At 43.5% G+C, this 12322-nt stretch overlaps 3 protein-coding genes across 7 annotated transcripts in view; all 3 read left to right on the top strand.

Annotated features, from left to right (window-relative positions):
* LOC144986795 (NLR family CARD domain-containing protein 3-like) overlaps positions 1-3054 on the top strand; it is an 87925-nt gene extending 84871 nt beyond the window's left edge. For all 5 annotated transcript variants that reach the window (XM_078934940.1, XM_078934936.1, XM_078934935.1 and 2 more), the window contains 3 exons: positions 576-752; positions 1243-1416; positions 1735-3054. In XM_078934940.1, coding sequence (XP_078791066.1) covers positions 576-752; positions 1243-1416; positions 1735-1741 — 358 coding nt within the window. In that variant the 3' untranslated portion in view covers positions 1742-3054. The remainder of the gene's footprint in view (positions 1-575; positions 753-1242; positions 1417-1734) is intronic.
* The window catches only part of LOC144987243 (uncharacterized), a 281445-nt gene that overhangs the window by 185614 nt on the left and 83509 nt on the right, over positions 1-12322 (top strand). The window lies entirely within an intron of this gene.
* LOC144981350 (uncharacterized) overlaps positions 1-12322 on the top strand; it is a 127479-nt gene that overhangs the window by 100733 nt on the left and 14424 nt on the right. The window lies entirely within an intron of this gene.

The raw sequence follows: 12322 nt of genomic DNA, 5'->3' as shown, positions 1-12322 counted from the left end.
ATAGAAATATACATCATGAATTTCATCTTAATAAAAAGAAGGAACAAACAGACGGATAACTAAGTTAGCTACTATGCTCTAGCACTTTCTCCAGCTTCTTTATCTTATCCAGTTTAGCAACTGCTGACTTTATGTGATATGGCATACTAACTAGTTAGTGTTCATAAACATTTTTCAAAGCTAATGATGTAGCTGAAGAAAAACAAGTAACAGCGCTGCTAACGCTGCATCAACCTATGGACTTCTAAGGAATCTGGTGCCGCCTAGTTTGATGATATTGTTATATTATAGCTTTAAATCTATTGGATAGCAAATATGTAGTCATGAATAATTTCTGATGATCAATGACATTTCAATTCCTCGTCTGTTTGAACTTCATTTCAAGTCATTTCTAATCTATTGCATTTTCATTCCTGATCATGTTTTTGGGTCCAAATCCAAAAGAAATGAGCAAACAGTGAAAATATCATCTGTCAGTCTGTCATCAGGGCGGGTCCCAACTGACTGAATGGACCAAGTTCCTGAACCTCCAGCTGCATCACTGCTCCTGAACACACTTTTCTGTCTGATTTCAGGTTGAAGGACTGCAGTTTGTCAAAGATCAGCTGTGAAGCTCTGGTCTCAGCTCTGAAGAAAAACCCATCTAACCTGACAGAACTGGACCTGAGCAGGAACCAGAACCTGCAGGTTTCCGGAGTTCTTCATCTGTGTGGTTTTCTGGAGAGTCCAGACTGCAGACTGCAGATTCTGAGGTCAGACTCCATGTTTCAGTTGTGTTCAGATCAATATGATGACAAAGTTGTGTTGACCCACAGTGAGCAGAAATGTCCAGATTCTGATCGTCAGCAGCATCTTCCTGCAGCTGCTTGTTCTCTTCAAAGATCTGCAGAAGAACTTTTTCTTTTCTTCCTGCAGCTGGTTGTTATATCATGTTCTGAAATCTGGGATGAAAACTTTCCAGCATCCTGGCTGCTTAAATTCTCCCATGATGCAGTGCTGTTTGGAGAAGAGCTGAGCAGAAAGAGGAAGTGGACTTTTTCTGCTGTTGCTGCAGAAACATCAGTTGGTTTGGATGCAGCCACAGGCTGATGTTTGACTTTCACACATCTGGACTTCTTTCCTGAAGCAGCTGCATGTTGTCCTGAATGTTCCTTCTTCAGCTCTGAACTCTGAGCTCTGAAGAAGTGAAGGATGAAAAACATGAACTTGGTCTTTAAACTCAACTCTTTGTTCTGGATTCAGGATGGACTACTGCAGTTTGTCAAAGACCAGCTGTGCTGCTCTGGTCTCAGCTCTGAAGTCCAACCCGTCCCACCTGACAGAACTGGACCTGAGGAACAACAACCTTCAGTCTTCAGATGTTCAGCAGCTCCAGGATCTGGTGGAGAGTCCAAACTCCAAACTGCAGACTCTGAGGTCAGTAGAGGGTTGGAGTCAGTCCAGCTGCTTCCAGATGTTTGGTCCTAAAATTAGTCTTAGAACAAAGTTACAGAGTTTCCTCTGAAGCTGCAGCTTCTTAGTGAAGCTCTGAGGAGAATGATGACAGGCTCTTTAGGACAACAGTCAGCTAATCAGAGCAGCAGAAGCTCAAACAGGTGAAGATGACAGGAAGCTGCTGCTCTGAACAGGACTGAAGCTCCTGCTGCTCTTTCTGCTGCTGTGCTGCATCACTGACTGACAGACCAGGATCAGGAGACACTCCTTCATCTCTGTCTCTACACTTTCTCTCTGCAGGTTCTGAGTCTTATGTTCCTCCTGGAGGAGTAGAGAGGAGCAGCAGCAGCAGCTGGTCTGCAGAGATGTTGTGACTGGACGGTGTTCCTGGGAGGTGGAGAGCAGAGTGATGGAGGAATCAGAGGAAGTGGAGATGAGTGTCAGAGCTGCAGCAGGAACTGATCTGAGATCAGCTCCACTGTCTCTCTCAGCATCTAGTGGACAGTTATTGTGCTGCAGCTCCCCCGGTGGACTGATGGAGAACTGCACTTCCTCTTCTCATTCTAACTTGGAGTGTTGATCTGAAACATGGGTTGGATTCAGATGTTCAGCAGCTCCAAGATCTGGAGAAAAACAGACCTGCAGACAAACAGATTATTTTCTAGATCATCACTTTCTTCTTTGATCTCCATTTGATGGACATATGTGAGTTTGGGATGGACCAATGAAGGATTGAGGGAATCATTGATCAGACAGAACATTTCTGGATGACATAGATCTATGTGTGGGTCAGGGGAAAACACAGTCAGGCGTTGGATCCTGGTTCTGTCTCTGGAACAGGGACAGAACCAGAACTCTGGATCACTAGTTTCTGGTTCCAGATGTTTGACACTTGATTTCTGTTCTCCAGAAACTCTCATTGACAAACAAACACAGAGTTTATTCAGAAACCTCCAACACGGTCATGTGACCAGAATGTTCATAGTGGAGACACGGACAAACGCTGTGGTCACATGACTCACTGGTTTGGATTCAAGTCCTTTGAAGTCAGTTTTTGGAGCAGAAATCCCGTCTGATCTCAGTTGGTGAACAAAAGTCTCTCAGTTGAATCATTTTTCTATCATCTCTGTTCTGTTGATGATCAAGTATTGACTCATGCAGTTTGAAAGACTCAGAGTTTTGCTTTGATTGATGTTTTCCACAGTTTTCTGACTGAACTTCCTTTTTCTTTGGTGTTTTGTGGGTAAAACTCTGTTTATTTTCATGCTGACAGCATTTTTAGCTGCAGTTTGTGAAGAAGTTTCGTCTAAATCCAGTTGAATCTCCTCATTTTCTAGAATGTCTAAACTAGTAGAAACTTTCTGAGCATAAAGCCTGTTTTCTCCAGAGGCCATGAATGAACAGAGTGGATCTTAGTGAGGAATGACAGCCTCTGGATGCAGAGAATCACTTTGATGCAGCTGCTGCAACAACACCAACTGCATTGAAGCAGGAGGGAGAAGGGAGACACCTGCTGGCTGTTTGCAGAACTGCATCTTAGTGTCAAAAGGCTTCAAACTGAAAGCTGTCTGTAAAATTCCTGCAGCCTGTTTGGATCTAATAAATGCTCTTTTGAATCAACTCTGTGTTTTCTATTGATTTCTGTCTTCATTCTATCTTTGACTCACAGACAGACAGAATCTTTAGCCTTCCCCCTCATCCTGTTCCAGCTGTTCTAATCCTCATGTGTTTGGTTCCTTCTCAGTAGAAATGGGTTGGAAAAGAGCTTTGGAATGTTCAGGTGGTGCTGATGTCTTTCTAGATGGGGGTGGGCAGAACAGATGAGAGCCCCTCCCTCCTGATTCAGAGGGGAACAGTGGGCAGCAGCTGAAAGGAGGGAGTGGAAATGGGAAAAGTTCTCTGCAGGTTTCTCCTTTCCAAGAACAGAGGGACACGACTCCATGAACAGCAGAAGCTAAAGAGTTGGAAAACATGCCCAAAGCTGCAGCACCACCTGCAGAAAGATGCTTCCTCTTCAGGCTCCGCCCCTCCACATCAAGAAAGATCAGAGTTTCCTCTGAGCTGCTATTGGAGCTTTTAGGGGGTCAGATCTTTAGGAATATTTGCTGTCAATGAAACCAGGAAGTAAAGTGTTTTGAAAGATCAGGTTGATGACATCATCAGTTGTGGAAATGCTGGAAAATGGAAATCTAGCAGAGAAGTAAACATCAGGAACTTCCTGCAGGACAGACTGTTCTAGACTGTTGGAGACAGGAACAGCTTTGGTCTTTTGGTCTCGTACTCTCAGATGAAATCTTCTCCTCCAAAATCTGCTGTTTCCATCACCTGAGAGACTTGTTATTCCAACCAACATCAGCACCTCTGAAAGAACCGCCTACATGTGTGAGCTGGAGGCGGAGGTTAAATGGATTTAAAAACTATGGACCAATGTTCTCTTTCTGGATCAAACCGACAGCTTTGATGGACCTGATTGGGATGCAGTTCTGATCAACCAGATGGAGATCCTGTTGATTAGAATCAATCATATGTTTAGTTTTTTCATTTGAGGAAATATTTATGGCTGTTTTGTTGTTGCCTGATGATGTCACAGCTTTAGTCTGTGTGGGAGCTTCTCTTTAAATATTTGGCACATTTATGGAGTTCCAGTTGACTGAGGTCATTTGTCTGGCGTCTGACACTAAATTATCTAACAGATCATCCTACACTTGGTCTGATTTGAATGTCCAGCTCGCTGACTGTCCAGTTCTTTCAAATGTTGATGTCTTTTTGTCTGGACTTACTGCAAGTGTCCTGGTTTGTCCCTATCCCTCTGTCTCCCTCTGCTGGTCATCTCTGCCATTGCTGTCCTCCAGCCTTTTCCTGCAGGTGTTGCTTTTTTCTCCACAGGTGTCCAGGATGACTGGCGGGGACTCCTGCTTCACCTGCAGCCCATCTCCACCCTCTGACTGTGTTTCTGACTGCTGTTCCAGCTCATGGCCGCCAGTCTGTCAGCTAACGTCTGATGGGATGGAGCTGACATCTGCTAGAAGATTTCCTGTCAGACATCAGACGTCTAGCAGCTGCTCTGCACTCTCTGATCACTCTGTCAGGAATGGTGTCTGGTCCAGCAGACCTCTGGGCGTTAACTCTTCATGGAGTCTTCCTCATGGCAGCCATTGTGAGACAGAGCAGCTGGTGGTCAGGAGGAGGGATGGTCTTCCTGGCTGTCATGTTGTTCTGAGCCTCAAACAGCCTAGAGGTCATTGGCTGCATCTAGAATGGAGGTGTGACTGTCACAGGCAGGTGATGATGTCCTGTAGTTGGAGATCACCTGGATGCTCTGTCACATGTGGCGGGAATCTCTGCTGTTCTGGAAGTGGATTCTCTGAGCATGTGGCACAAAGGTGGAAGTTTCTTCTTCTTCTGATGATTCAAACCTGGAAAAGAGTTTAGTTTGTCTGATCAGGAAACTGAAAATGAGGACGTCAGCGGAGCAGAAAGAGGAGGAACACCGTCAACAATCATGTTGGAGCTCCAACAGGCATTTTCCTGACTCAGCAAAAACATCTGTTTGTTTTTCTTTGTTCTGTCCAGCAGCTGAACAAATGGAAGAAGGTTGGAGGTTCAGTGGACCAAGAGCTGGATCATCTAAAGGAAAACGGGCTCCACACACAACATCTATGTGAGGATTATTCTGGAATTACTGGCTCCATTTGTCTGAATTATGGGTTACAGCTGATAAATTCACATGAATAATGAGGTCATGAGAGAAAATCTCTATTTTCTTGCTGGTTTCTATTGAATAGAGTGATTCCAATCAGACTAGTGAAATATTCTGAATGTTTCTGAATATCCATTGATTCATGACTTCTGATCAGTTCTTATTTCCGTAACTATGATCTAAATGGACTTTAATGAAAGACCATGTGATGTTTCCACTGATGCTAAAGCTGACCAATCATGTTATTGATTACAACACGAGCACTTTCTGTGTCTAAAATCAGTCCCAGAAGAGTTCAACCATGACTTCAATGCCTGAGCTAAGCTCCTCCCCCTTTGTGTGTCTTTGTGAGTGTGTTTGTTGTGTGTTCCCCTGACTGCAGCAGTGTGTCGTCAACAAGAAGCTGATTCCTAGAGAAAAGTGAGAGTTTCAGCTCTAAGGGGTCTGAAGTCCATCTGAGAAGATCACTAACTCATCAGTCCTGCTGTCCCTCAAGACCGGCTTCATGTTCAGAACCAGCTTCAGGTTCTGGGCTGGGATTGGATGTGTTGTGGTGGCAGTAAAGCAGGTTCAAACCCGGATCAAAGCAGAATGTAGAAAGTGTCAAAGTGTCAGTCAGACTCCCAGACAGAATGTTCCAGATCAGCATTTATTGGTTATTTCTTGATGTTCTTCATCTTTGGAGAAAAGCAGAGCCAATAGGATCCCAGATCTCCCATCAGGCCTTGCAGCTCCTGACTTTGTGATGAGTTCCTGCAGAAACTCTTGGAAATCTCATGTTGATTCTCTCCCAGTTGACATCCATGGAGATTTTCACTGCTGTTGTTCAACTGTAGAGTTTGTCACAGACCCTCCAAACTCATGAAGAGTTCAGCTGGAAGTTGAGAACGAGGCTTTGAAACCAGCAGCAGTTTGAGTCCATTCTGATGTTCCATTCAGGTTTCTGCTACAACAAGCCTTTATTTTGAAAGAGCCAGTGGGGCAGAAACAATAGAAGGAGGAGATTACCAACCCCCCCTGGAATGTTGCCCCCTGTGCAGTGGACTAGTGGGGGCAGGGACGGCTGAACCAATCACAGAAGACTGTTGCAGCTTTTCCTCCAAAAGTCAACCAATCAGATGTTGTTGTTTGGATTCTTTGTCTTGAAGTTTCACATGTGGAAACTTCCAGAGTCTTTTCTGTTTGGTCTGCAGGCTGAGCAGAACTGACTCCTGCAGGATCACAGGAACTTTCAGGAAAATCTTTAAACGGGAGAAAAGTTTCTGTTTGGACCTTTTCTCTGTGATTGTGAGACTAGCAGATAATCGATCGGAGCTGCAGTGAAGAGGACGGCGGTGTTTGTGGGAGTTGGAGCTGAAGATCGGAGCAGGAACCATGTCTTCCCTTCAGTCTCTGAGAGAGTTGATCAGCCAGCGACTAGCTGCTGCTGCTGAAGAAATCTGCAGACTCTGTGAAGGAACCATCGTCCAGTACGAGCAGGAGCTCTGTCGTCAGCGCAGACTGCTGGATGTCATCTGGAAACCACAGCTGCAGCTCCACCACATAGGTATGTCACCTTCTACCAATCATTGTAGCTCTCTGAAGCTGCTTGGGTCAGGCGCCGGGGCTGGCCTGGGGTGACGAGGCACCGGCAGGGCGGCTCCGGGTGTCCTCTGGATCCTGGTTCCGTCCTTGGCGCGGGTCTTAGTGTCTGGCTCCCAACGGCCCCAATGACTGCCGCCCAGTACGGCACAGCGCCTGTCCTGTGGCTCGGGGCCCTAATGGTGGGGTTCCCCCTTGCTCCCGGATGCCAGAAGGCTCTGTACCTGGCTGAGTGGTTCCCCTGCTCGAGCCAATTCAGGTCCACTTGAGTTGGTTTTGTCATGTTGGTAAAGACGTTTGTGCAGAGGTTGTTTCTCTAGCTGCATTACCAACATCTAAGAACCAACTCAAGTGGACCGAGTCTGCAATACACCTCCACCTGAGGGCCACAAAAAACTCCTTCCAGGTTAGCAAAATTTGAGGTTTAGCCAGAGAGAAAGAATGGTTTGAGCGAGGTGAACAAACCAGTTTCACATAGGTCATTAGCAGCTGAAAGAGATGACCAGTCACTGGCCCCCCAACCCCCAGCTGAGGACAAAGAACTCATAGCAACCCAAAACCATGTAGTCTAAGTAGACAATACAATCCAGTTTCAGGTCTGACTCTTCCCCCAGGAGCACATTTAAACTAGCTCTTTCACCAGCTCTTTCAGAATTGACAATTTCAATAAGAGGTGAAACGTTTTAAATTTTGAAAATGATAATGTCCAGATGGCATTTTTAATCCTACTTCTGATGGAAACAAACTCGATGAATGAGAGTCTTCACAGATATTTGGTGTTTTCAGATAAGCAGTTAACAGTGTTTATTAATAACTCACATTGTCTATTTTGTGTTTCTGCAGTCATCCCCCAGCATTGGTTGACTGAAGATGAAGATCTCTGCAACCATCAGAGGAACTTGAGAGTTGAACTGGAGAAATCGGACCCTCCGTTTTATAAAGAGGAACCGGAGGAACCAGAACCAGCAAAGATTAAAGAGAAGCAAGACGGGTTCTACAACAGTCACCTTGATCTGGAGCAGGAGACTGATACCATGATGGAGATTCCTACTTATGAGGAAGATGAGAACAGTGAAGCAGATCCAAACAATCAGCAGAGCTTTAATGTAACTGATGAAGAAGGAAACCAACATGAAGAATCAACATCAACTACAGATGAAGAGACAGAATCAACATCAACTACAGACGAAAAGACAGAATCAACATCAACTACAGACGAAAAGACAGAATCAACATCAACTACAGATGAAGAGAGAGACCCAGAGAACAGAGATCAGAGGAAGAGAAGAGACAGTAGTCATGTCCAAAGTGCTGACAGCTCTCACGTGTCAGCAGATCAGTGTGACTCTGATGGTAGAAAAAATCCCAATAAGGCAAATCTTGGTAAGAAATATAAACAATCTCCAAAAAAAGAGAGACTTTCCTCTATCAGGTCTGGTAAAAACTCAAGAATAATTACTATCCCGCCTGGCTACATAGAAACTGGATCTGATGAAAGGTGTTATATCTGTAAAGAATGTGGTAAAAGCTTTTGTAACCAATCTCTGTTCAGAATTCATATAAGAATCCATGCAGAAGACAAGATATTTTCTTGTAAAGACTGTGAGAAAAGATTTAGTCACAGATCTAGTCTCAAAAGACACATGAGAAATCACACAGGAGAAAAGCCTTTTTCTTGTAAAGAATGTAAAAAAGAAATTAGTTGTATATCTCAACTTAAATCACACATGAGAACTCACACCGGAGAAAAGCCGTTTTCTTGTAAAGAATGTGAAAAAAGTTTCCGTGATGTATCTAATCTCAGAAAACACATGAGAACTCACACAGGAGAAAAGCCTTTTTCTTGTGAAGAATGTAAAAAATGTTTTAGTCAAATATCTAATCTCAAAAAACACATGAGAATTCACACAGGAGAGAGGCCTTTTTCTTGTGAAAAATGTAAAAAACGTTTTAGTCAAATATCGAATCTCAATAAACACATGAGAACTCACATAGGAGAAAAACTTTTTTCTTGTAAAGAATGTAAAAAAAGTTTTCGTGATGTAACTAGTGTCAACGCACACATGAGAACTCACACAGGAGAAAGGCCTTTTTCTTGCAAAGAGTGTGATACAAGTTTTCGTGATGGTTTTGGTCTCAAAACACACATGAGAATTCATACAGGAGAAAAGCCTTTTTCTTGTGTAGAATGTAAAAAAAGTTTTGGCCGAGTATCTAATCTCAAAACACACATGAGAACTCACAAGACTTTCTCTTTACAAACAATATCATAAAGGAGTTAGTGTAAACTCTAAATTTTTCTGATAAGAGGTCGACACCTCAACCTCTGCACCACAGTCAAAGACTATTTTACAGGAGAGAAAAATCTGATTGCCTCCATACCATATTGATGAAGTAACTTCATTAGAGGGAGTTACAAGTGAGTATTTGAGGTGTAGAAATTAAGTTTTCTACTAATTTATTGTTATAATATCATATTCTTACTTTCTAAGATTTTTCTTTAGGTTTTCATCTTCTCTACATCAAAAGCAAAAAATAAGTAATGGAACAATACATTTGAATCTTTGTGTAATGATATTAGACAAAGAGTGTTACTGCTGACAAAATATGCACAACTTTTTCACAAAATGAATTGTTTTACATGTACCTGCAAATAGAAATGAGTTGTTTTGAGTCATTAGAGCTAATTCTTGAATGTCTTCATTATGGTTAAAATGTTTTTTTTAAATACATCTTTAATTTTAACACTTTTAATGTGATCAGTGAACATTTAATAAACATTCAAACACAAAGTAGTGACTGCAGTAAATACTTTGTCAGGTCAAGTAATATGGGTGTAACGGAACACGTAGTTGTACCAAAACGTTTCGGTATGGCACTTTCAGTTTCAAATGTAGAAAATACTGTTTTATTCACGTCTGAGGAATTCATCTTGTATTATTTATCCTCCACGTCTATAAGTCCGCTCCGTGAAAATCCTGTCCGACTTTAAATCGGACCCTGAGAGCAAATGAACATTCAAGTCCTCCACAAGCTAAACCCCATCAGCGTTGGATTGCTGCTGACAGACAGACTTGATTGATGGCATCTTCCGTTCTGGACCTGACGTTTAGCACACCATAGCTGGATTCCAGAGCGCTTTATCAAAGCGCCTTAAGCCCGTTTGGACTCTGGCGCTCCACGCGCTGGATGAATAGTGGCGTTTGGAGGAAGTGCGGCTGCGCAGTCCGTCACTGAACACCGTCACTGACTGGACCTCTTTCTGGGTCCTGGTGCCCTAAAGGTTACAGCTCCTGGTTCCACAAGAAAAAAGTCCATTCTAGAGGCCACTCTGACGTCATCATCATCAAAGACAGCGTTACCTAGCAACCATACCAAGACCATAGCAGCTATAGAGGGAAACACAACAAACCATCAACGGCGGTGAGTGTGCAGGTAGCCATGGCAACCACTGTCCACGTCAAAGGGAGGACGACGGCCATCCAGTCTCCAGGCTTTTGGATTGATTTGGATTTGATAAACATTTGTTTCCCACATTTTAATAGTAGAATTCAACACGGGACATATAGTGGATTGTAAGAATAGGAACAAAAACAGCAACAACAAAATAATCCTCCTCCCCTTAAAACATGCATTTGACTCTGAACAAGTCTAAAACAAATCCAAGCAAAGACCAGCGCTGGGGCTCCTGCTAGTTTCTTTTAGAAGAGCCTGCCTCTTCCAAACATAGAATGTTCAACAACTAGAGCTAAAAATGTCTGTTGGTAGATTTCTGGATGTTGGCCGTATCCCAGCGAGCAAGGCCAAGTCAGCCCCATATGGTTTCAAAGTGGACAGAAAATGTTTTTAGGAGTTTCTAGAATGTTCAACAACTAGAGCTAAATGAAACTAGTGCATGAAATGACAAAGAACTTCCTGTTTGAAAGGAATCTCATGATGGCTTCCACCTGTCTCTTTGCTTTTCCTTTCTTTTTTGGGTTTCTCCTCTTTGGGAGGTTACACAAAACTGCACTTTAACCCAGAAGGAAACAACAACCGCTCCACAATCCCTGAATCCCCTACAGCCTTTATCTAAACATTTACATTGACCATTATCACACATTTGATTGCATTTTCTCAGAAAAACAAGCACAACTTCCCGTTTGTTTGTGTGTGAAATGATTCCAAAAAGCCACGTGTCATCCTGGAGGGACTGGTTTCTCATCAATGCAGACCACCAAGTTTCTCTGGTTTCTGACTATTTGGTGGCTGGTAGGCCTTTTGGGATTTTTGTCAGGGAAAGAAGTGAACCTGGGCTCCAAATATTGGAAGACACTGATCTAAAAGTACTAGGACATCTGGAGAAAGCTGTAGTTCTGATCCAACTCAGTCCAAAGCACTGAAGATAGATGGAGTTGGATTTGGGAGAGGACTGAGCTCATTCAGATGAAGAAAGAACAAGTCAACAGATGAAGAAGATTTCAGGAAGTTTCCCATTCAACAAGTTCAAGTTTCCAGAGAGCTAGTTTAGCATCAGTGTTCTGGACCAAACCACTGTCCCTCTGAAGGTCCAGACACAGAGAGGCCCAGAGTGACCCCCATTTCTCCTTTTTGCTCTCTCCAGTGGCTGACTCCGCCCCTTAGGACGTCCCCCTGTGTGGATCAGTGGTCAGTGGGTTGGAACCTGCTGCAAATGCAGGCTCTGGTTCTAACTGCTGGATCAGAAGTGGAATGTGAGCTGTAGTGGTGTGTCTGCAGCTGGATGTGGAACACATGAGGGAGGGGTCAAAGGTCAATCTTTCTTCCAAACAAATGTTGTCAGTCTATTCTCCAACAATGCTCCAACACATTCAAAGGTTTTTGGTCCCAAATCCAGAGTGGAGCTGGTAGGACGTGATCATTTCAGCCTCAGATTTGGGATCTGTCATCTCTCTGCCACCGTGACACCGAGTGATGAGTTCATGCTCCAAAGCAGCCCGATCGCTGGCTTTAGGGACTATTCCAAAAGCTTTCAATGATGGCGGGGAATGAACATTAGGAACAGATGACGGCTTGAAATGTCTGCTGTTGGTTTCTGATCCAGACAGAAATTCAATCAAATGTCTGTGAATCCATGATTTCCTTAGAATCTTTGACTCTAGATTCAGATCCATCTGGTTCAAAGGATGAAACTGCAGCTAAAAGTCTTTCAAAAGTCCAAATCCTCAAAGATGAAACAGAAAGTTCCTAGAAAGTCAAATGAAAAACAATCAGATTGTCTTAGATAAACCCGTTTGGAAGTTAAAGCATAGAAACAAAGAAAGTTCCAAAAGCTAAAAGCCTTAAATAAAGAAAAGTCCAAAGAAAAACAGAAATCCCACATTTGGATCAGTAAAGACATGAATTCTCCAGAAACATCCAGAAACAGCTCTGAGCAGCAGCCATGAAGGGACTGAGAACAGACACGCCGGCTTCCCTTTCCTCATCAGAGTCCGTCTCTTTGCTATGTGGCTCCAAAGAACAGTGAAAGCAGACGCCTCAGGCCAAGTTTAAGTCCTGCAGTCCAGAAGTGTGGCTGCGTCCCAGTAAGGGGGGTGGATGATCAGCTTTTCACGGTCATCTGCTGGAAGTACTAAGTAGCAGCGCTGA

Source organism: Oryzias latipes, chromosome 2 (genome assembly GCF_053564925.1).
Source record: "Oryzias latipes strain Hd-rR chromosome 2, Olatipes_Hd-rR_3.1".
Classification (NCBI taxonomy): Eukaryota; Metazoa; Chordata; class Actinopteri; order Beloniformes; family Adrianichthyidae; genus Oryzias; species Oryzias latipes.
This window is presented reverse-complemented; position numbering and strand designations above follow the sequence as displayed.